Source organism: Rhea pennata, chromosome 9 (genome assembly GCF_028389875.1).
Source record: "Rhea pennata isolate bPtePen1 chromosome 9, bPtePen1.pri, whole genome shotgun sequence".
NCBI classification, from domain to species: Eukaryota; Metazoa; Chordata; class Aves; order Rheiformes; family Rheidae; genus Rhea; species Rhea pennata.
In genome coordinates this window covers 18,934,249-18,958,044 of record NC_084671.1, presented here as the reverse complement: position 1 = coordinate 18,958,044, position 23,796 = coordinate 18,934,249, and the positions used below count along the sequence as shown (strand labels likewise).

Below are 23,796 nucleotides of genomic sequence, written 5' to 3'. Positions count from 1 at the left end.
GTGTTGCTGTAGGGGAATGTGAATGTGCAAAAACAAACTTGTATCAACTTTGCACTTGTTCGTAGGGTGAGCCGGGAACTGTTGGTCCTCCTGGGCGCCCAGGTGTTCCAGGATGCAATGGCACAAAGGTAGAAATCAAGCTGCATGTTATGAATGTGAGGATTGTGTTTGGCTATGCTTAGGAATGGCCAAAAAGCATTCCTATTTTTTTTTCCCTAATATACAACAATTTTGTTTTGATTTATGACTTTATTGACAAGGACAATATTCAATCTTGCCAATGATCAGAGGGAGAAAGTGCTGCCTTTGTGTGTAAGATGGATCATTTAGTAATACATGTTAATCATCTTTGTTAAAACATTGAGAATAACTTGATAGTTCCTGTTTTGACAGATAAAAATTCTTTTATTAAAAGTTCAGAATATCAATTACTTCAGTCCAACCAGTCTTTCTATTGAAAGAGATTTTAAAAGAGATGATAATTAATTCATTTTCTCACTGATATCTAGCTTGTTGATAATTCATACATCCTGAAAGAGATTACTAGAAAAGGTGTAATGTAACGTTGCAGGCTGTTTGCTTGTTTGGCTTTGCTCATAACTCTCAGCATTTTGGAAGTGGAATTCAGAATAATGCCCATTACAGAGAATCATACTTTTCTCATGAAGCAGTGGTTTGACATAGCCAATAAAGCCTTGTCACTGGGCAACAGATCAAGACATGCATAGTTAGGCTTTGGCCCATTTAAGCAAATTTAATGATAGTGCAACTTATAATTTAGCATGATAATGTAAAAACATTTTTGTAATCTCATCTACTGAAAACAATATCAATATACATTAACAGTCACCCTTACTACTTCCAGGGCGATCGAGGTTTTCCAGGTGCTCCAGGTAGAAGAGGTATTCCGGGTGTTCCAGTAGGTGTCTGTGAAGTTTATGATTGTGTGCATTTCTACCAGATATAGTCATTCACTGAAAGTGCTTAAAGACTCAGATTAACTAGTCTTAACAGCACTTACTTATGGGTTGAAAAATATAGTTATCATGTTTTATTAATATAAAAACTATGGGGAAAAGAAACAAAAGTTAAAAGTCATGTCTAACATGTTGCATGTTGGGCCTTGACTTCTTGGGCAAGGAAAGCATGCAAATTCATCACCTGCTGTTAGCTCTTTAGTGTCTTAAGCTTGCAGTTGAAACTGCAGTCTCAAGAGATATTGATGAAAACTTACCACTCAAATTTCAAAAAGTGTCCAATATGTATTTAATAGATTCCAGTTTCAGTTAATGCCTAAATATCTTTGAGGATATGACCTAATTAAGTCAATAACAGAACCAGGAATCAAAGCCAGGTCTTCTGATTATGGCTCCATTGTTTTAACTCTAGGACTTGTTTTTCCTCTGTAGAAATATATATTTAAAAAGCTTCTGAACAGCAAATGGAAAAAGGAATGCTGCCTGTCAAGTTCCATTGGCTTCAAATCTGATACTTTCTAAACCTGATCTTTAAAACGCTACCAGCTCTCCTGATTTTTTTTTTTTTTTTTTTTTTTTTTTTTTTTTTTTTTTTTTTAAGATCAGGCTTCAAAACTGTTCTGCATTCACTTGTAAAATTGTGACTGCGAGACTGGGCTATTTTTTAAGAATATGCCCTTTCTTCTGAAACTGAAGTCTGACACAGCAAACCTGTATGTGGCTATACACAGAGATCATTGCACTTAGAGAATATTTTGAATATGTCCTTTTACCATAGGCTCTTTTGTCTTTCTGTTTCTGTAATATGATTATTGTTCTTCTCCCTAGGGTATCCCTGGCATCAAAGGAGAAAAGGTCAGTTATTTACAGCATATTATGTGAAATATTTATTGGTGATCCAAATTCTGTGTGTGTATATGCTGTGGATGTCTTCATCCACAGGAGATAGAAAGTTTACTTTCCAGAAGAAGGATCCACAAACTCTGGTGCCTGGTCTGTACTAGTGACATTCACCCCAGAGTACAACACAGTATTTCTTTTTCCTTTTGTTTATCCCTTTTAAAGCACACAAAGAACTAAGCCCTTCTTCAGAACAGCTTATGATTTTGTGTGGAAACTACAGATGCACTAGAGAGTATTTTAAAAGAAAAAAAAAGCCCAACAATTTTAACAAGGTTGGGACTATGGATGAGATAAGTATATATGTCTGAAATGAAGACTGCTTCTACATGTTGGAGTGATATGCCTGAAAATGGTACATGCTATTTAATAAACCTTTTTTTTTTTTTAAAAAAGATAGAACTATCCATAGTGCGCAGTTGCCATTATTATGGAATTTTGATACTACTTTTCCCCTCACATACTGTATTAGAAGACTTGAAGTCTAAGTTCCACTAAAGAGTTCTACAGAATAACCTTATTGTGCTTTTATTTCTAATTGTCCAGGGGTGCCCTGCAGAGGGCTATAACCAAGGCTATGGTGCAAAAGGTGACCCTGGATTGCCAGGAATGCCTGGACTTCAGGTAATTCAGAATTCAGACAATGAGATGTATATTTTTAGATATATATATGTGTGTGTGTGCATAAAATTTTACAAATATGTTATTCATTTCTAAACTAGAAAATAACTCTGTGTTTCTAAATATTATTAACTTTATATAACCTGGTTAATATAACATATACAAAAGGTTTCTTCTGACTTCTCAACACTTAGAGTACGTGAAGGCAGTAGTAGTTAGTTTTGTCATCAGAATCATTCTCCATCACATATTACTAAAGTAGGATGGGAAAGTCAGGTGCCAGACAATGTGAGCAATCATATACAATTATTTAAAGTAACTGAGATGAGTGAAAATTCTAGTATATGTTAAAGTGATGCAGTTAAGCCAAGTAGATGTGTAGCTAGCTATTGAAATTATTTTTCATGAATACATGCTAATGTACTTCAGAAGGAATAATTTGATAAGCTTATACACATTACTGGTTTCCTAATCAGGAAAAACATCTGGGTATGAATGAGAGCAATTTAATAAAGACATCTTAGTCAGTAGGCAGGAGATGACATAAAGAAAATATTAGGATACTTAAAGAAAAGTGTTGGAAAAAATACCAGTTTACAGTGTTGTCATGACAGTCAGTGCTATACCTCTACACAGAATGTTGTACTCAGCTCTGATCATCCAATCTCAAAACAGATACACAAGAGAGAGAGACAAACAAAAATATTTTAGAAATGGAGACAACTGCCACATGAAGTAAGACTGAAAAGATTAGTCTGGCTCAGCATCTAGGGAAGCATTAGTGCAAAGCACTAAAACATAGATTAATGGAAGAAGGCAGAGCAGACATTTCTTCTAAACATTAAAATAAATGGAGGACATTTCATTAAATTAAGAATGAACATTTTTAGTTCTCTAAGTTTTAAAGTATAGAATTTATTGCATACAATATCCTAGAAATTAAGGGATTAATAGGGTTAACAACAGAATTATGTGGGTAATGAAAATGTCCATAGTTGCATTAAATAGGACTTATACTCCCATTTGAGTAATTTGGTTTTAGAGCAGATACATATTTTCATGTTTCAAATCATATACCAACCAAAGATGCAGTGAGGAAAAATTATATTTCTATTTTATCCTGAGATATGAAAAGGAAATCCAAAGACAATGCTGTTCCTCTGATTATGATTCAGTTAATTGAATTTAGCATTGTAAATTGTTCATAATCTTTCCATGGCATTTAATCCTCTTCCTTTTTTAATATACAGGGTTCCCAGGGTATTCAAGGATATCCTGGGGAAATTGGACCACAAGGCCCTCCAGGAGTTTCAGTGAGTATGAACTTGTGGGTGTGTGAAATCCATACTTTCATGAACACATCTGATTTTTTTTTTAATTTCTTTTTATTGTTTTTATACTTGATAATTTCCACATTTTCAAAAGTATTCTCATCCAGTTGGGAGTAAGTTCTCATTTTCAAATAATTGCTCATAAATTCACATTACATACTAATGTGTAGAATAAGAGAGATGCATCTGTTTGCAAACCAGACCACATAAACATTCTGTCCCTTGCTTTCACAACAAATTGCAGTTGTAAAGTGAAAGAATGAATTAAAGTGTGGTGTTAACACAGGTGAAAATTGTGAACTTAGAACCTGCTATGTAGAACTTGGTAGAGTAAGCAGAAATGTCCTGGCCTAATTAAGTGGCCTAAATTGGGGCCGAAGATTGTAGTATTTTACAGTATGCATCTTTTTTCTGCAGGGAGTGCCAGGAAGAGCAGGACCTCCAGGACCTAAGGTAGTCTCAGATTGGTAATAAAAATGAAAAATTCCTATTTACTGTAACATCAGTTTACACATTTTACCAGGATTTTTTAAAACAGAAAGTATTAACATTTGGGTCTCTTTCACAGGGTCTCATGGGAATGAAAGTAATAGGAAACAAAGGAAGAAAGGTAATTTATATAAAATGCTTAAAACATTTTTAAAGTTTTATTTCCACTTTCTGTTTTTTCTGATACAGTATGGTGACAAGTTTGGAGAAGTGAGTAATGTGAAATAAAGAATTTTCGGTAGATAAGTGAAAGTCTTTTATTAGAAGATGGGAACATGACAGTAAATATATAAGGAAAAACTCTTTTCACATAAGTGCTGGTGATAAAAGCTTCCTGACAGAAGGGTAGAAACAGGCTGATAGTTAAGAGAAGCCAGCAGTTAATATTTACTAACATAGCTCATAAATTAATTCACATATCATTAGCACACCGTGTTCCTAAATGCTTATCCAAGCAGGTAAACATTGATAAATACATAGCATCTGTAGACTCCCAACTTCCTTAGGGCCAACATCTTTTCCAGGTGTGCTCTCATGATGCTAGAAAAACTCACGAAGGTCTTTCTAAGAGAACCTTCCAGGATTTGTCTTTCATATTCTTTGACATTTTGTGTCAGATACAACTAACACAAAGATAGAAATGTCTATGAACAAATATATTGTTTCTTAGGACCTGATCCTGTGTTTGTCAAGACTCCATAGTCAGTCTTAATGTCCCTGCAGGATCCTTTTAGTACTTGGAACATCTCATTGTTATGCTAATTGACCTGCACAGGTTCAGCTGCGGGCTGAAATAACATTGTCTGAAAGATGGATTGATGTTAGTATTGTAATTACTACCAGGAAGAATTTTCCTGGCAAAATTTCTATAAATAGAATTGAAGAATATCCATAGCTCAGTGGCTATGGAGTGTCTTACTTCCTTATGGAGTGTTGCTTTCTTTGCGGTTAAGTTTCAAGTGCACACTTAAAATCCCTTAAAACTATGAATGACCTTTGAGCTCCACAGAAAGATCCCATTTAGGACTTTTACTGTTCTGTAAGATCCTTAATGAAAAAATATACCATAATTTTAATGTTTTAGGTCAAGATCACACGAAAGCCAATTGTACCTGTCAATGATATGTTACAATCATCTACTTATAGTATATAGACTGCGGTTTTGCAGATGTCACTGAAGACACTGCATGTATTTTATTGACTGACTTGATCAGATGGGAGAAAAATGACAATAATGGTAAGGGGATATTTTTAGGTGATTTAGAGATAAAATGTTCATATAACTTTTAAGTAAATAATATTAAAAATACTTTCTCTTTAACCTAATTCTAGATACTTTAACTATAAATGATAAATAAGTATAGGCATTTTTTAATTTCTCACCCAGAAGATTATTGTTGTAGAAGCCTTAAATCCTCCATATGCCTTTTTATGGAAGATAAATAACAAGCAAAGAGAAATAGTAAATTCATTAATGACTAAGTGTAACGAGAGAGAAATTTTCACAGATTTGAAAAAATAGGGATAATAATTTGAAACAAGAACAATACTTTACTTCCAATTGCTTCATTTTTCTTTCTGTTTTCAGGGTGATACTGGATTAACTGGACCCCCTGGACCACCAGGAACTGTTATTGTGACATTAAGCGGACCAGACAACATGACGGTAGTAAAATTTGTCTAAGATCAGATACAGATAAGCCATCTTACTGTTTTTCACTTTGAGAAAAGACATCTTCATCTTCGCAGTTCTGGTAATATTTCTTTTTGCCCATTCTAACTTTTTTGTGACTTGTTTATTTAGATAGTAATCTCTTCTTAGAGCATGTCCATGCAGCCAGCTCAGCTGAGTCCTGTGCATTCATATGCACATCTGCATGATGCCAGTGGAATGTTAAATGCTTATTAGTAAGCCACCCGTTGTGGAAACTCTTGAGTACAGGGAAGTAAATCACTTTTGGCTTGACCAAATCAACATGGATTTTCTGAATAGCCATCAAAGCCACATCTGTGTTGACTTCTGGAGCTTGTCACTAGAAGTGTCAAGACTCTCAGCTGCTAGATCCATTTCAGAAAAGCTTACAACATACTTGTATACATTTACAGAACTTAAAACTATATATTAACTACTGCTATTTTAAGTCTTCACATATTTACTGAACAACTCCTCTCCTTGATTTTTTCTCTGTTTTTCTGATCTAATTTTCCTGAAGTTATCAATCCTTCTTCTCTATTATGGGCTAAAAGAAAAAGTGAATTGTACATCAGGACATCAGTGAAGAAGAGAGAGAAAGACCGTAGGAGTAAGCAAGGTTCGATGTTAAGGAACAGCAGCTCTTTCCTATTTAAGTCAAGTGTTGACCACTTAGAGCACTTTTCAGTCAGAGCTGTGGCAGTGTATCAGGGGAGAATGACAAATTTTCAGAGGCACAGAGCACAGCAGATTTAAAAGCAAAATAAAACAACCGCCCTCCACACACACACACACACACACACGCAATCCGCCAAATTCCTGACATGCACAATTTGGGGCATAATTCCAACCAGGTAGACGGTGGATAAACTTTGGTTTTACAAGGAGCGTAGGATGTGGCCCGCTACATAATAGTACTACATAATAAGGTAACTTAATCTTGAGCCAACAGACACGTGGGTAGTCACTGGCATTTCCACACTGGAGGCAACTGTTCCTCCAGTGAGCAACTAAGGTTTACTTATTTTTCATTTGGGATTTAATACTAGTCCTTTGAATATTTACTGCAATGCTTCTGTGTACAACTCCAGATGGGTCCTTGTGAAGTCTTCACAAATAAGAGAAGTAAGTGCAGAGCCAATTCCTTGCTCAGGCAACATGGACTGAGCACTCCTATGAATTTCTCCTCTCTTAGTCATTTAAGTAGAACCATCTCTGCTTACATAGACTTGTTGGTAATATAAGGTTTTCCTAGCTGTAAAAATTAAGTTTTTTGGTAAGCACAGAAAAATCTGAGAGAACATATTAAATTTTGGCTTTCTTTGTGATAGGACTTGAAAGGAGAGAAAGGAGAAAAAGGATCAAGAGGACTCTCGGGGCCAGTGGGGTTTGCAGTAAGTGACCTGAAGTAACTCCCTAAAATCTAGACATTCAGGCAGTATCACCTAGTAAATGGTACTCTTAGGAGTCTGGTATTTACACTTCTTATTCTGACATTTAATGAATAGCTATTAATAACAGTTTAATTGTAGTTAATTTTTATAATTTCTGAAAATAGCAAAGTGCTAGAAGATTTATTTAATTTAGAGTCTCAAAATAAGTGCATTTTGGGGGCATCTTTGTTTCAGGGGCCAGTTGGTGATTCTCAGAGTGAAAAGGGTGACCGAGGAGAACCTGGAGCACAGGTGAGTGTAAACAACTGAAAATATTGATATGCTGGTCTTCCCTGAAAAGCAGCATTGCACTGATGTTGCTTTCCAGAATTTGTTTCAACACCATTCAGAGCAAATTTTCTATGGCTGAAAAGTTCTTTTGTCTGGTAGTCAGACTTGAGATCTGAAGGTCAAATAGCTGTTCATGTAGCGCGAGTACATGAGGTAAAGTTCGGCTGATGGTGAATGCGCTTCCATTTGTTTTGTTGTAAGGATTCTGCTGTTAAAACTTAGGCAAAAAATGTACTCTTCTGGGCACAGAAGAGTGGCCAGAAGAGTACTACTGCCTTTGTAGTGCCAATGTTTGAGTAAAAGAGAATAAAAATCTTTGTTTTAATTGAGGTAGCAGATTTGCATAAATATACTCAATCAGCAGGTATGGGAAGATCTGAAGGAAGTTATCACGAGAAAGTTATTCTGTTAACAGGAGACTATTTTACAGTATTTTACTGTCAGCATTAGAAAATTGTTACATTTACTTTTAAAAGTATATATATTAAAATATAATTTATTTGAGTATATCTACATTTTGAAAAAGAAAGTGGCTTTGAAATTTTTGGATAAAAACTTCTGACCAAAAGATGCAGATTCTTATTAACTAAACCTGATGTGAATTCATATCAGTTTATCTAATATGTAATCAGGGGACAACCATAAAATATCTGAATAAATCAAAATGTTTTGTGACATTTTCTAATCAAAACATTTTGATTCCTCAATTCCAAATACAGGTTTATACATTTTAAAAGCAATATTAAGAAAAATAATTTTAAAATTAAATACTTAATTCAATCCAAACATATGTTTGTTTGTTTGTTTATTTATTTATTAACTTTTCCCATACTTCTTGCATTTGCAATAAATTTACTTACACAAGGAAGGGTAGCAAGACAGGACCAGTACTATCTTTAGATTGCACTTTTTTTTTTTTAAGTTATAGTGAAGATGCTATAGTACAACTTACTATTTTTTATTACTCCTCTAGATTATGAAAACTACATTTCTATTGAGTTACTGATGTAAAGCACTAAAATTTCATGTTACTCAGTGTGCATTATACTTCTTCTATCTACTGTTCTTCTGTATCGTGTTACCTGTTTGTTACCAAGAGCCCTCTCCTGTCAGATAGTATATTTTTTTAATGTTTCTTAATAAACCTCTCCCTCCCTTATCTGAAGAGAAAGTAGCAGAGCACCCTTCCTTTCCTACCTGTTGACACAGAATAATGCTAAGGGAATACACATCATGTTAATATATTATGACCGTCTGTTACAAAATTAAAACAAAATGTTTCCTTTTGTATTTTAACAAAAAGAAGCGAACACAAAATATCAAATAATTGCACTGTTTATGTGCTAGAAAGTAAAAGTATGTTTTGCTATTGACTTTGAGATGCTTCTGTCAGCTGTGACAGTGTTGTTATTGTCAACTCTGCCACTTCTCTTACCATTTGGTAGGTTCTGCCATCTTTCGAGTATTGCTCTTTCTTCTAATGTTTAGATTTTAACTCATGGTATGGCCATTTCTTTCAAAACTATTTCAACTTTTTCCTCGATATATTCTGTGCAAAAAACCTTTTAAAATGTACTTTTGCCTCTGTTGTTCTGACCTCATAAGCTTTCATTCTCCTTTTATCTTGTTACTACCCTCCTACTGTGTGTTCTAATGAACCAAGTTTTCTACATTTCCACTTTTAAGATGCCAAATAAGGTACTTTTATCCAGAATTATGTTCTCATTTTGTTCTGTTTTCTCCCTGTTTCCCTCCTACTGTCCCTTCCCATACCATTATCGTCTGTTGTTGTTGTTATTCTGAATTATTCAACGTGCATTGCAGCCGTGCTAGAGGCCAGGATTCCAGCAGAAGGCTGCCTGAAGTGCTGTGTGCCACAGAAAGCAGCAGATGCCTCTGGCACAGTCTCCTTCCATTCTCACTTCTCCCTTCACTGCTCCACTTCCACTACTTTTGAAGTAGTGCACTCCCTATCATTTTTCATTAAGTAATTTTTCTTCAAGGCATTTTTAACCCCATTTCCTGAAAGCTTTTTGTACTTCTTTCCCTTCAGTATCTTTCCATGCTCACCTTTATAGGGCTTGCTAGCTGCTATATTGTTTCATTGTAGTTTGTCTTGCTTTTGCAGAGACCTAACATTTTAATGACCTTTCTGCACCTGAAACTTTGTGCTGATGAAGTGTCTGCCTCCACTAATCCTTCTTAGGAGGAGGCTCGCTCATTGTGAGCTTTTCACACCAAGGAACATCTTACTCTCTGTTTTGTAAAGTTCTATGAGCAGTAGTTAGATTAGATTAGAATGAGCATTTTTAAAGTAAACTAACTTGCTTTTCTAAATTCATAAGACATAAAATACAATTGTATGCATATCATTTATTTGGTGTGCTCTTAGAATACAGTGACACTTCTCTTGACTATTTCTTTCTTTCTTTTTTTTTTTTTTTTTTTTTTTTTTTTTTTTTTTTTTTTTTTTTTTGTAGGGTAAACCTGGAAAAGAAGGTGCCCCAGGTCCACCTGGCTTACCGGTAATGAAGGAAGCCTTCTAAATTTTTTATAAGTAACATATGTTGAGGTAGTTGGTACTTAAGTAACAACATATTTATCAGGGTCATATCTCACTATATTTCCTCTCCAAACCCATACAGCTTTTTTCCCATTGCTATATGGGTTTGGAAATGTCCATTTGTGTACCTTGTGAAACATTTCCTTTCGTACAACTGGCTTTGGGACTCGTCATATCCCCACAGATTTGTGCAAAAGAGAAGCTCAATATATAAACCTTGTCTCTTCTCTGTAAACAAGAGACTAGTTACTTCTGACTATCAGATGAGTTTGAGATGGTGTCCAATGAACACTAAGTTGCACAAAATGAACACTGCTGAGTTTAACACTGGTCAGTCACACTGGAATTTTTGCAAAAGACTCGTATGTTCACTTCAGCAAAAATCAAGAAGCAAAATGAATAATTTTTAAGCATTAGAATCAAAGACCTTCTTTTACAAAGAAAAGTTATTGCTACACTCATAGCCTTTTTGGCCTGAACCAGGATGACTGATAGATACTAAAATGGTCATCTCAGAGAAAGTGCCAAAATAGGATACTTTAAATATGCCATTTTATAACCAAAATGATCTCATTTATTTACTAATTTAAAAGCTAAAGTTGTCCAAATATATCTGAAATACTTTATCCCATTGTTTAAATATCAATTCTTCTATATTTACTTTGCTTCCACTTTAACATCATTCGGTCACAGGGACCTTACAAATATCTTATCAAAACTTTTTGTCAGAATAGCCCAATTTCGTATATGTCGTACTGAAACCTCCTCTTTATTTTGTAAAAACAGCCTCAGTGCCCAGTGTAAACACATTTTAGTCCAATAAAAAATATGGAATGACAGACCACAAAGCTTCATTGTGTTATTACTCAGCTAACAGAAAGCAAACTTTCTGTCATGTCAAAGGCAAGTCAAGGTTCCGTTCCCATTTCAGCTTTGCTAACTAGCGGTCCATTCACACCTCAAAGGCTTACGCCTTTGAGGAGCTAAAGTCCCTTTTCCTCACGTATATACTATTGCAGAAAGCCTTAGCAGCGATCTGCACTATTTTCCATCCTGGCTTGCTGAGACCTCTCTCGAGAGATCTGCATCATCCTGGAGACTGGATAAGTTCTGGGAGAGGGAGTGGCTGAATGTGAGAGTTTCAGATTGTGTTCAGTTTCTGCTCTTCCAAAAACAGTAGTGTTCAGAGGGAGAACAAAGCAGAACCTCCTACATTTGTGCTATCCTTAGTGTTTCCACCATGGGAATGGTGGAATGTGCTGTGATAAGCCAAGCTTGGATGTTAGCCCTGTGGTATTTCGCATAGACATGGAACTTTATCCCAAGTGAGGCATATCGCACAAGTCACGTGAATGAATTTCCGTAGGAATTCCTCACAGTTTTCTTTTCCTGAGCATATCACATTCATCTTGCCATCATCATGAAAGACTGAAGCTTTCAATTTTGAATCATACTGATGACAGTAGTAAAAGATTAACCCTCCCAATAATTCTGTACTGTCACTTGCAGGGAGAAAAGGGCGAACAGGGCAAACCAGGGCTGACCGGCAAACAAGGAGCTAAGGTATTGTCTAATGGTTTTGTCGTCACTTACGAGGATGAACATAGGGTATGTTTTGTGGTTATTATATTGCCTTATCTATCACTGCATATACAGTATGTTTACTTTACTTAAAAGCTGACAACTAATGATATCATTGAATAGGAAATAGATCAGCTGAAATAGATGATGTGTTTGAGCAGGGGTTTATCTATGCCTGCTATTGGGCTCTTCTAGTTTTTGGCTTGAGTAAGTCGTGAATTGTTGGGCCAGGAACAGAGACAGATGATGATGAAAGACTTGCAGGAGAAGTCCTTCTTGTATGTTATGAGCAATGTACTGAAGTAACCGGGGGTATCAAATGTCGTATATTTTTTGTTTTAATAAATAAACTTATAGACTCATTTCTGTTTCAAATGAAGGGGACAAAAGGAAACACTGGTCCACCTGGAGCTTGTGGTCGAGTAAGTGTAAATTATCTTCATCCTTTTTTTTTTCTTTTTCTTTTTGACTATTAGACTAAATTTAAGCCAACCTGACTGTATGTTGCAATAATGGACGCCCCCTGATGCTATAATCAAGGTATAGTTTTCTCAAAGTAGTGGCAGTGCTGGAGATAGGACTTCACAGAGATATCACAGAGATAGAACTTCCCTTCATGTATACCTGAATGCAAGATAAAGGCCCCACCTCAGTTCCAGCAATTTTTACAGAAGGCTAGACTGTTACAGAACAGTTACAGAAATTCACAGGAGTTATTTTTTAAGCTGATACTCTAATAAGAATTGTGAATTTTAATTCTGATCATATTTATATTACATTTAATGTTTTTGTAGTCATCCATTTAAATTTCAATGTGATCTGTATATACTGGGGCATAAATAATACTTGTTCTCAAGCAGTAGTGCCCATGCAAAATAATCCAGAAAAGAGCAAGAAATCTCTAATTATAAAAAAGTAGAGTTATAGCTAATTGCATTTTGATTATGCCTGTCATTTATAGAAATTTTGAAACATAATAAGCTACCATGAATTAATTACATGCATATATAAAACAGATATTACAAAAAGCATTAATATTCTTAAAGTAGTTGATTTTGTCCCTTTTTGTTTATGATTTAATTAAGAGTGGTTTAGATATAGCTGATGCTACCTGGAGGCAGTAGAATAGTGATTCCTTCAGGTTCCTTTCAAGGATTTTTTTTTTTTATTTCATTATATTAATATTCATGATTGGGTCTTCATCTTGTACCTGGCAAGTATGACTGCACCCACAAAGTTCTCTGGGAGCTGAAGTAATGAGCTGAATGTTTTAGACCCATCTGTTTGTACAGGTCTGTAGTGTTATGCACATATAGCAATTTCTTTTCTAGCTACTTGTGAAAAAATAGTATATGATTAGAGAGGCCTCGTGTTGTCACAGTATCAGACGGATGAATGAAATCATAACATTGTTCTAAATAGGTGGTCAGTATGAGGCACTGTGCTTCTCTCTTCATTCTTACTATTCTTTCTTTTTCTTACCATCTTTCTATTAAGACAGAGTATTATGATAAAGTAGTTGGTGAAAAAGGAGATGAAGGACTCCCTGGACCTCCAGGACCAAAAGGCCAACGTGGCATGCCTGGTGAGTGACACATGAAAACTAGACAGCAAGAGCTGTCTGCTCAAAGGGCTTGTTGCCAGCTAGCTTCTACCAGTGCACCTGGTAATCTGCCTCTGCCTTTCCAAGTTTGTTTCTAAAATACTTCCATCAAATTGCAGAACTTAAATTTATCCAGAGACTTTCATTTATGGCCATATTTCCCATTAAAAGTAATGAAGCTGGTATACTTTCCTTGCAGATAATTGAGATGAGCACCTAAGCTTGTTTTACATCCTGCTTCATGACCTCAGTGGGATCCTACAGCTGCACGTTATTTGTGTATGCCATAGACTAACCATCAGGGCTGTAGTCTCTTGTTAAAGATCAAACTAAGATTTGTTGTGGCCTTCACAGTTTGTCTTAAACCATTTTTATTGCCTACCCTTTGAAAATAATGAAGATCTGTGAGTTTTTGTTTTGTTCATTTTTGGCCATACTGTAAAATTAAAATTTATTATTTTGGCCATATCACATAACAAAGATTTATGGACTGAATTCTGAGGCAGCATATTGTAAGCTGTTTATCGCATGCTCATCCTAGTAAATGCTTACTTTTCTTTGAAGTTACAGTTTTATGAATATTTATGTACGTGAGTGATCGTCTGCCTTCGCTCGTTGCTGTTATAAATCTGCTTGAATGCATATATCCAAGGGACTGCGAGAGGAAAGCTGGGCCTTGAAAAGATGTGAATGCATTGTTTACTGAGGATTTGTAGGGGAAGTTATTATCTTTATTAGAGTAAATGCAGAATGGTGGCAGAAAAGAAGACAATTTTCAGGTCTGTAAGTCCTTCTCAAGTAACTGAGCGGCACCCTCACCTAAGATAAATGTGATGGATGGTCTGCCTATTACACACATCTGTCTTTTTCTGGGTTTCAGTGAGAATTGTCTGTGTGCAACAATTACATAAATGGTAGATGCCTACTCAGACAAAAGCCAAGTTCTTAAAAGGTGAAATGAGCTTAAAATGCTGAAGCCCAAAGTTTGCAATTAATATTGTTGTGATTTTGCAGAGTATACAGTGGTCTGAGATTCTAAATACATTGCTTTTGCAGGGCCAAGCGGTCCTCCTGGAAATGCTGGTAGACAAGGTATGTGTAGTGATCCAGCAGCACAATAAAATACATTGTTCATCCTGTCTGTTACACCTGATCAGCTTTGTAAAATCCTTGTTTCAAATGACTTTAAACTAAGTGGCAAAAACTCATTACTCAGAAGTTTTGATGTGCCAGCTATTTAGAGAGATTATTGTGATTCTCATTGTGATTATTTAATATATCACAATACAGAAAAGATTTTTTTTGGCTGAACTCTGAGCCTTGTTTTGTACTCATTCTACTAAATGCTTGCTTACTTCACTTTGAAGTTCCAATTCTTCAATTCTTTTTGTGTTTTTTTCTCTTTGGTTAGGTGTGTCAAGACCTGGTCTGAGAGGTCCCCCGGGGTTTCCTGGGCCCAAAGGAATAAAAGGAGAGAAAGGACAATCTGGCTTGCATGTTGTGGGCCCTCCAGGACTACCTGGGATTACTGGCAGACCTGGTTCTGTTGGGTTACCGGGTCCCCCTGGAGAACCAGGTGATGTTCCGTTATTGCACAGTTGTATATTCAATGGTTCAGAGCCATCTAAGCATCCGATGAATGAAAATATATAAATACATTACATAAGGAGCATGTTTTGAGTAACATGGTTGAACTGACTTTCTTTATGGAAATTTTATGCTTTAAAATATTCATGAAAAAGCATACATAAACAAGGGCTGTTTTCCATTGCTAATATGAAGTTCTATAAGGAAGAGACAGTGATTTTCCCATATAAAGAGAACTAACCTTTTTGAGTAACTGTGACTGTAAAAATCTATTGAATAAAAATAGGAAAGAGTGATGAGAGAAAATCTGTTCTTCAAAAATTTGCAGTAAATCTGTAAAAATAACTTTAGAAAGGGCTAATCTAAAAGCCATAGAAAAAACAAACTTCTACTCTTAGTAGTGGACTGTAAAGCAGGTTTGAAGTTCCAGCAGCCTGTAAATAAAGTGGTAGCAAAAGAATAGGTGAACCAGTTGAATAAATGCAGTTCATAAAGCTTCTAGAAAGAAGTGTATTAACTTCAACTCTTTACCTAGGAGTACTAATCGCATCATGCTTCTTTCATAGGTAGTATAGGCAGAACAAATTCTCATGAATGAATATCAGTGTCATGCTTCTCTTTTCTCTCTCTCTTTTCTATTTTTTTTAATTTTATCTACCCTTCAGATATATTTCCATAGGAAGAGGTTGATGTATTTTATGCTGTTCCAAAGTAATAACAAATACCTCAGAATAATACTGCCAAAGACATATGAGCAGCATTAATAGCTTAGAATTAAAAGAAAAGTTTCCCTTTTGTTCCCAGAAGAGAAAGAATCCTTTTTATTTTCTGTTGCTTCAAACAAAAAGTAAATACCTAGCAAGAACTATGCTTTTAAAGGTAGCATATTGGTTACACAGATGGATCCAGGAGTCTACTGATTACCTCTGCATTACCAAATTTATTCTTGAGTACTTCCAGCTGCAGGTAGTTTGGGTTTTTCCAGGTTGCTTTTTTTTTTTTGTTTTTTGTTTTTGTTTTTGAATGAATGAATGAATGAATGAATATTGAATATCTGATCACTGCACCTTTTTCCTCTGTCAGCAAATAGAGAATTGTCTGAGAAGTCTAATGATGTAATGGTGCCACTCTCATTTTCTGAACAGGTAGAATAACATTTAGAACTGGCCTACCAGGACTTCCTGGAGAGCCAGGGTATGTGGGACCTCCAGGACCTCCAGGAGATTCTGGCATGAAAGGTCAGTTATTGTGTTTACAAACAATGGTCTTGGGATTGGCGCAGTGTTCACTTGGATGTAGAGAAACAAGATGTCACCATTAACTCTTACTATAATGCAGCAAACCCTTCCATATTCAAAGGAGCTGTTCTAATTTAGGAGAAATAAAGACAGGAGTAGAAAAAAGATTATGTTCAATCTCAGTACAGGGCTATATATATTCTCCTCTTCTTTGTCAGGTCTCATTTTGCTTCCATGTACCATATTTTTCACATGGAAGTTCTTTCTTTGAGTGAGATCAGGACTGGGTTATACTGGTAGCTACTGGTCCTTCCTTTTCAACTGAAAACCAAGATACATAGCCATTTCTATGAGTGGAAAAAGTACTTTTGCCATTTCTACATCCTTCCTTAAAACTAGCACTCAGAAGTAAATGGGGCAGCCTGGCAATCTTCATGAGTCCTCGTGAAATTCAGAAATTAATTGACCTCTCATGACATGTGATGAGTTCAGAGGATGAAGAAAATCCTTTAAGGGTAGCAGGATGTCTTCCTGTCTTACTGAACAGCAACTTAAAAAAAAGCAGTAAGTATGCCAGTCCTGCTCACCAGTTGTCCCACGTTGCACTTGGACAAACAACAATTACAGGTGGATGAGGTTTTCATGTTCCCCCAACGATATGTCTGCTCACTAATAGTTGCTCTCTGAGAGAATGAACTAGAAATAAAATGTTTTACCAACCGCTAGAAGGACATCAATCTCAAATCCTTTAGTTTCCTCCTGCCACAGAAACTACCGAATCTCTATGCCACCAGCTAGTCATTAAAGTCTCTCAGGCTGTTATTGCACAGTGTTAGTTCAATGCCTGTGTGCCTTTCTTCTTCTGAGAGAATTTGACCTCTCAGCAGAGTGATTGTATCCAACTAGTTCACTGAAACTGGACTTCAAAAAATCAAGTGACTATTCCTATACTTTCACTTAAATGTAGTCAGCTATGGTGGTGACTCCCTGACCACAGGAATATTTATACTGTACTGGAACGTGGGTTTTTGTTTGTTTGTTTGTTTGTTTGTTTTTGTTTGGTTGGTTTTTGTTTGTTTTTTTTTAAGGCATCCAAAGTTTGGTACACAAACAGAAGTCCGTATTCATACAGCTGTTTGGCCAAAAAATATTAGCCATCCTCTATACCAAATAATGCAATGCATTACTTAAACTTGGGAATAACTTACTATAAAACAATTAATGAATATGCAACTTCATTTTAGGTGATGAAGCTTACGTGTGTACTGATTGCAGCTATATCCCGGGAACACCTGGTCTTCCTGGTTCTCCTGGGCCACATGGCCAAGATGGGATACGTGGTAAATTATCTTGGTGTTCCTAAGGGGATAGTGGGACATGTCGATGCTTTTGATTTCAGCATGAGAATCAGGACTGGTGTGGGCATGTCCACAGCATGCAATACAAGCCTATGTTCATGATCTAGCCCTGAGGATGTGATGATTTAATATAGCATTAGACTGCTCTGTGCACTGATACAAGCAGAGGTCCTAAAAGGCTGAAGCTGGACTACTCTTGGGCTCAGGTGCAGCCTGAAGCCAGGTCAATCTGTGCTCATGCAGTAAATGGAAGAGGCAGTAATGTTCAGGGCTAGGTGTGGTTATCAGAGTTTGCCAAAAATCCATTTCATTGTTCTAATTTTTCTGTACAAAAGATGCTGTCTCTCTTGCAGGTAGAGAAGGAACACCAGGTCCCAAAGGATCTCCAGGTTCTCCGGGAGCACCAGGGTTTCCAGGGCCTCAAGTAAGACTTGAGTTATTTATGACTTTCAGTTTATTTTACAGATTCTACAAAAATTATTTCAGGGAAACTTCTTGGCTGGTATTACATGTGGTGGCATACCAGCTGATCACAACAGTTGTCTCTCCTTAGTGATGAGGATGAAAGTGTCTGCATGGATAGGCCTAAGCAGTGACTGTAATGTGAACATAGCTGACCTATCTTTAAATGAACCTGGTTTGCTCAGTGCAGTAGAAAATTCAACTCATGGTACAAGCCTGATCATGAGGCTGGATTAACCTGTGCTGTATTTCAGAGTGGTTAGACTACTTCTATCTGATCTGGCTAGTTTACAACTGGCTCATGTACATCTGCATAATGCTATAATCATGATAGTGGCTGTAAAAGCAGATCATTCGTGTGGTCTTTATGATCTCAGTCAGACCTCTTACGTATCTTGTGTCCAGCATACTCGAGGCTTCCCAGAGCCCCAGCTGTGCGGAGGAACTTGCTTCCTTGAAATCAAGGATGCAAAGGACACTGCTTCTTGGGGAACTTACTGAAGAGAGAAGGCAGACACCTGCCACAAACATACCACTTGGATCTTCTAACTTGTGCCTGTAGTAATAATTATTCTTGAGGAGTTACTATCGTAACTCTTCAGTACTGCCCAATGTAAGAGTCGCACACAAGAATTCATTGTGCTCAGTGCCATACAAATGCAGAATGAAAGAGCCTGCTAACAAGCTTTTCCTGAAGGCTCCCAAGAGTTCATTAGCCCAAGATCACCAAGTGTGTTTTCAGCTCCACATTGTACCCTGATGGGGAAAGAAGAGAGACCAGGAGTTAACAGCAGACAGGGCCAGCTGTGGCAGCTTTAGTCCCTGGCAGATACTTCCATGTGAAAGAGAAATCTCTGATCAGATACATTCAAGGTGTTTTCTTGCCCTTTCTTTCATGCCACAAAAGCACAAACACATAGTCAATAGTCTCATCCATTAAATGATCCTGCATTATTCCTGTTTACAGTAATAAAAATGAGATGACAATCAGGGCCAAAAAGAGTCAAGTCAGAAACCCCCCCCACACACACACACACACTGAATATGCAGTTACAGCAAATACAAGTGAGAATAAAGAGAGCCATCCTCGGATGTTTACTTTAAAAGGAAAGCTTGAAAACAGTTGACACATATCTAGCACAATAGTTACCTTGATCACTTTGTTCCAGGGACTTCCAGGGTTTAAAGGATATCAAGGACATAAAGGATCAAAAGGTGATCCAGGATATGTGTATCCAGAAGGGCCAAAAGGTGAGCAAGGAGATCCAGGGGCTGAGGGAGACAAAGGAAGAAAAGGTTCAAGTGGATTTCTGGGAAGACCTGGCTCTAAAGGCTCAAAGGGTTCTAAAGGTGAACAGGTGGGTATGCAGTGTTCACAATTACTACAAAACTCAAGGAAAACATCCGTCTCTGTACAATATCTGTTTAATCTGTTCAGATATTTTAACTAAATATCCTTTATCTGACTTAGTGACAATATATTCAGCTATAGCAGCCAATGGTAAACAGTGCTGTTTGTTGAAAAACTGTAAAAATGGTTCAGATATAAGTATCTCCAAGCCTATATTCAAGGAGAATCAGAGCTGAGTTTTGGATTTTTTCCCTCCTAAAATTATAAAAAAAGGTGTACAGAATACTGCCACAGGAGTTGAAAATCAAGCTTTTTATATTTATTTGAACTCTTTCTCTTTTAATAGAAAGGATGAATAAATGCCCTATGTTTGTTAAAATACATATTTGTTAATCAGAAGTCATAAGTAAATCAGATGAATAATTCCTCTTAAATTAGCAGAGCTACTTTTTTGTTAAAATCTGAGGTTAATCCGATAAAAACCTCTAATCTGAGGTTATAGTCATACAGAAAATCAGACATTTTGTTATGAAAGCTGGCATGGAAAACAAGTAATGCTTGATATATGCATATGTGTAATCATTAATAGGGATTAGCTGGTTCAAAAGGAGACAGAGGACTACCAGGATTGCCTGGTAATCTTGGTCTTGCTGGAGAGATGGGGCTTCCTGGACCACCAGGATATGGACCACAAGGAACAAGAGGTCTCAAAGGCTCTAAAGGAGTATCTGGTCCACCTGGATTACCTGGAGAAACTGGTTTGTAACTTCTGATTTTACCATTCTTTACCTGTTAAAGAGCACTTGTTTGAAATTGCAGAGAGAGATTGAAGCACAGAAATGATTTATGAAACATAGGAAGTTTATCTTGGAATGAGATTTCCATCCAAGCATTGTTCCAGACTTGAGTCCACTGAAGACAATAGGGAGCCCATGAGGTGTTTAGTCCAACTTCCAGCACAGAGCAGGATCAGCTATGAGATCAGACAAGGTTACTCAGCAATTTATCCAGTAGAGTCTTGAAGACCTCCAGGGATGGAAGTCTACAAAGTCTCTCTGGGCATCCTGTTCCACTACTTGGCTGTCTTTACCATGGAAAAAAGAAGTATTTTTAATACAGATCCAGTCAGCATTGTCAGTATATGAGCTTAAGTCATCAGGGGAAAATACAAAAGATTTAATCACTTTTGAGTGCCAAAAACATACTAGTGCATTTTTAGGCAAGTACAATCTGGAAGAACTCAAGGTTAGACAGACGAGATATAGTCAAGACATCTTAAAGAGATTTTTGAACTTTAAATCCATGGGAGTGTGGGTTTTAGTGCTTATAACTGCTGTGATAAGTTGGACACCATATGTCTGTGCTATTGACATCTGATTTAAGATGCGAGTTTGCTATCCTATGGGATGAAATTATCAGTGTATGTCTATTTGAATGTTTAGAACAAGGCATCTTTGAGACTCATTCTGATGTTGTCACATTGCTTCCAATATCTGACAATCTACAGCAATTTGTTGGATATATTGTTAGTTGTGAGATTTTTTGTTTCTTTTTAGTTTCTTCTGAGGGCTTTCAACAATGACTCTTATTCAGCGGCTTGAAATCTTTCCAGTCCAAACCAAATGTGGAGTCACTGATGTGTTTCCACCACCATTTCGTCCAGGAGGACATGACACCTATTAAATCTTTATGGAGTGGAGCTGCAGATTGAGCATCTCTTAATTACATCATTTTTTTGCAGAGGCTGTGCTTCCTTTTCTGGATCTCCGCTAGGCTGCATGCAGCAGGGCTAAAAGGAGAGCTTGAAATTGGCTTGGTATCAGTAAAATACTTTTGCTATTATGAAGCCAGGATGTGAAGGCTTTTCAAATTCTGTTGGAGATTCAGATATATGGAAAGTGTGGAAGACTGCATTTTTAAATGAGTAGATTGCTCACTTATATTTTTAAATGCTTAGGATTACACATTTCCAAACCATAAACCTCTGTAAGCTTTGATTATGTATTTGCTGAAGGTCTGAAAGGAGAGACCAGTATAATAACTCCGTTACCTGGATTACCAGGACCACAGGGACCAGCTGGTTTACCGGGACCCCCAGGAGTACCTGGTGAGTGTATCTACACTAAAAACAGCAAAATTCAGAGATAATTTAACTGGGATGTCTCTCCCAGAACTAAAACTGATCTCTGTGGTGAAGAAACTGTGGAATTGGCCGTGATATTCCCTTTCAAGAAAACTAGAGAGAGAGAATGTAAGTGTGAACAGGAAGGGCGCAGGGGACATGTCCATGGTCTGCAGTATGGAAGGGATTCTAAGAAGTGCTAAGTTACGACTCCGTTCCTCAAAGAATCAGAAACCTCTGGTGCACATGCTCCAGCTCGTATATCCAGGAAGGAGCCTGTGGCATAATTTTGACAGATTCTATCCTCAATTATGTTGGGACTGCTGCAGCCCTTGAAGAAGGAGGACCAAAATTAGCTTAAAGCAGTCCTAAGCTTCCTGAAGCCCTTGGGCTGTCATATGCCTTATAGGGGCAGTCAGAAAATCTCATAAAGGTATTTGCAAGCTTGCTAGAAAAAGTAGCTGTATGACTGAGTTTCCAGGTTCTTTTTCTAAGTGATTGTTACTAACCATTGCTCTAAGATATTATGAACCTGGGTTTCCTATTTGGATTGGTTTGGGGAGGGGTTCTTTTGTTGCTGATGTCTCACACGTTGCAGGATTTGTAATGCCTAGAAGGAAAGTGAACTAAGGCCCAATTAACCATAAGGTCTCTTTGCTTTGGTTTTATAGAACAAGAGTCCTTAAAGCTGCCCTGAATAGCATGGGAGAATCTTATGTCAGCTTTATGGTAGCTTCTATTCTTACACTTGCTTCCTTTCTGAGCCTGTAATATGTGTTAGCATGTTCTCAACTAGTAGAAAATTTGTATCTGCACGTAGTTGTTTGTTTAAGTCTGAGACTTGGGCAGATTGCATAAAGGCTTAACTTAGAGACTTGTGCCTGGTTTGATGATGCTAACAAGAGATCACAATTAGTGTTTTAATTATGAGAACCTGTTGTGGAGGAGAAATAGTGCCTATGTTCTAATGAACTTATCTACAGTGGTGTCCTAATTAATAATGATAAACTACTGAATGCCCAATCATTATATTTTGAAGTTCTGTGGCAAGATGTATCAGAGCTCACTTATTTTATTTGTACAGGCAGAGTTGGAGCTAGAGGTCAGCCAGGTGATTCAGGACAGCCAGGGCCAACAGGTGACACAGGCTTTCCAGGGCTTGGATTTCCTGGAAACCCTGGTCTAAAAGGTAAAATACTCTTTTGATCTTCCCCCCCCCCCCTTTTTTTAAACTGTCTTCTACTAGTTTAGCTTTTTTTTTCCCTCCAGATTGGAAACAGCCAACAAGCTTTAAAAAGATCAATTAACATTAGTCAGACAGGCAGGTGTTTTTAGTACTCTTAAAATTTTCTGATTTGGGTTTATAAATGGTAAGTTTACAACATTTTGAAGTATTTCAAAGAGTCAGCTGTCAGCAGTAAAATATTTTAAAAGATGCTTTTAAGGCTTTTCTGGGAAGAGGTACCCTCTGGAGAAGTGCAGGGATACCCAAAACATAGACTCTTCTTCAAAAAGAGCCTGCTCTTGTCAGAAGAGGGACAGGACACTGATGCTTCTGGCAAATCTGGCCAAACAGTTGCTTTTCATCTGAGTGCCACACTTATTTCAGATGAATTATCTTTACCTATGTATGTATTACAGAGACAGAGTTGCATAAGTGCTAGTACTTTATTTTTAATCAACTTTGGTTACGTACAACGCAGTACCTGCTCTAATGTGCAGGTAACAGAAAGTGTTTTGAATGCTGTGAATGTGGCCATTCCTCTTGCTGTCATGCCCCACTGCTAAAATGTCTTTGGATATATTTAATATCTGACATAATATTTGAAGCCATTTCTGTAATCCTGCCAGGAAAAAATATGAAATTTCTGACACCAAAACCACTATCATGTTGCTTTTTGAAGAAAACAGTAAGGAATAGATATCAGAAATGCTTAATCTATCAATTATTTAATCTGTTTGGTTTTTGTTTGGATTTTTTTAAGGCAGGTAAAAGAAAACAATAACTGAGCGATCTTACAATCAATGTTGAGTGAATATGTAAGGAATAAGATTAGATTCAGCATGTCCCATCAGCTCTGAAATCAGGATGCTGTCTTCATGTAACCTACATTAGTGTCAGAGTTTCATAACCACATCCATACAAATAGATAATTGCAAAAAAAACCTCATGGTGTCCACAGCATTTTTACCGCC

General features: G+C 36.8%; 1 protein-coding gene across 1 annotated transcript in view; it reads left to right on the top strand.

Moving 5' to 3' along the window:
* The window catches only part of COL4A3 (collagen type IV alpha 3 chain), a 65,062-nt gene that overhangs the window by 18,161 nt on the left and 23,105 nt on the right, over positions 1-23,796 (top strand). Inside the window, exons 6-28 of the mRNA XM_062582389.1 lie at positions 66-128; positions 866-919; positions 1,806-1,832; positions 2,424-2,501; positions 3,749-3,811; positions 4,247-4,282; positions 4,398-4,439; positions 5,907-5,984; positions 7,343-7,405; positions 7,640-7,696; positions 10,216-10,260; positions 11,808-11,861; positions 12,260-12,301; positions 13,377-13,464; positions 14,539-14,574; positions 14,894-15,058; positions 16,215-16,307; positions 17,552-17,647; positions 18,019-18,089; positions 19,297-19,485; positions 20,068-20,236; positions 21,493-21,585; positions 22,685-22,789. Coding sequence (XP_062438373.1) covers positions 66-128; positions 866-919; positions 1,806-1,832; positions 2,424-2,501; positions 3,749-3,811; positions 4,247-4,282; positions 4,398-4,439; positions 5,907-5,984; positions 7,343-7,405; positions 7,640-7,696; positions 10,216-10,260; positions 11,808-11,861; positions 12,260-12,301; positions 13,377-13,464; positions 14,539-14,574; positions 14,894-15,058; positions 16,215-16,307; positions 17,552-17,647; positions 18,019-18,089; positions 19,297-19,485; positions 20,068-20,236; positions 21,493-21,585; positions 22,685-22,789 — 1,807 coding nt within the window. The remainder of the gene's footprint in view (positions 1-65; positions 129-865; positions 920-1,805; positions 1,833-2,423; positions 2,502-3,748; positions 3,812-4,246; positions 4,283-4,397; positions 4,440-5,906; positions 5,985-7,342; positions 7,406-7,639; positions 7,697-10,215; positions 10,261-11,807; positions 11,862-12,259; positions 12,302-13,376; positions 13,465-14,538; positions 14,575-14,893; positions 15,059-16,214; positions 16,308-17,551; positions 17,648-18,018; positions 18,090-19,296; positions 19,486-20,067; positions 20,237-21,492; positions 21,586-22,684; positions 22,790-23,796) is intronic.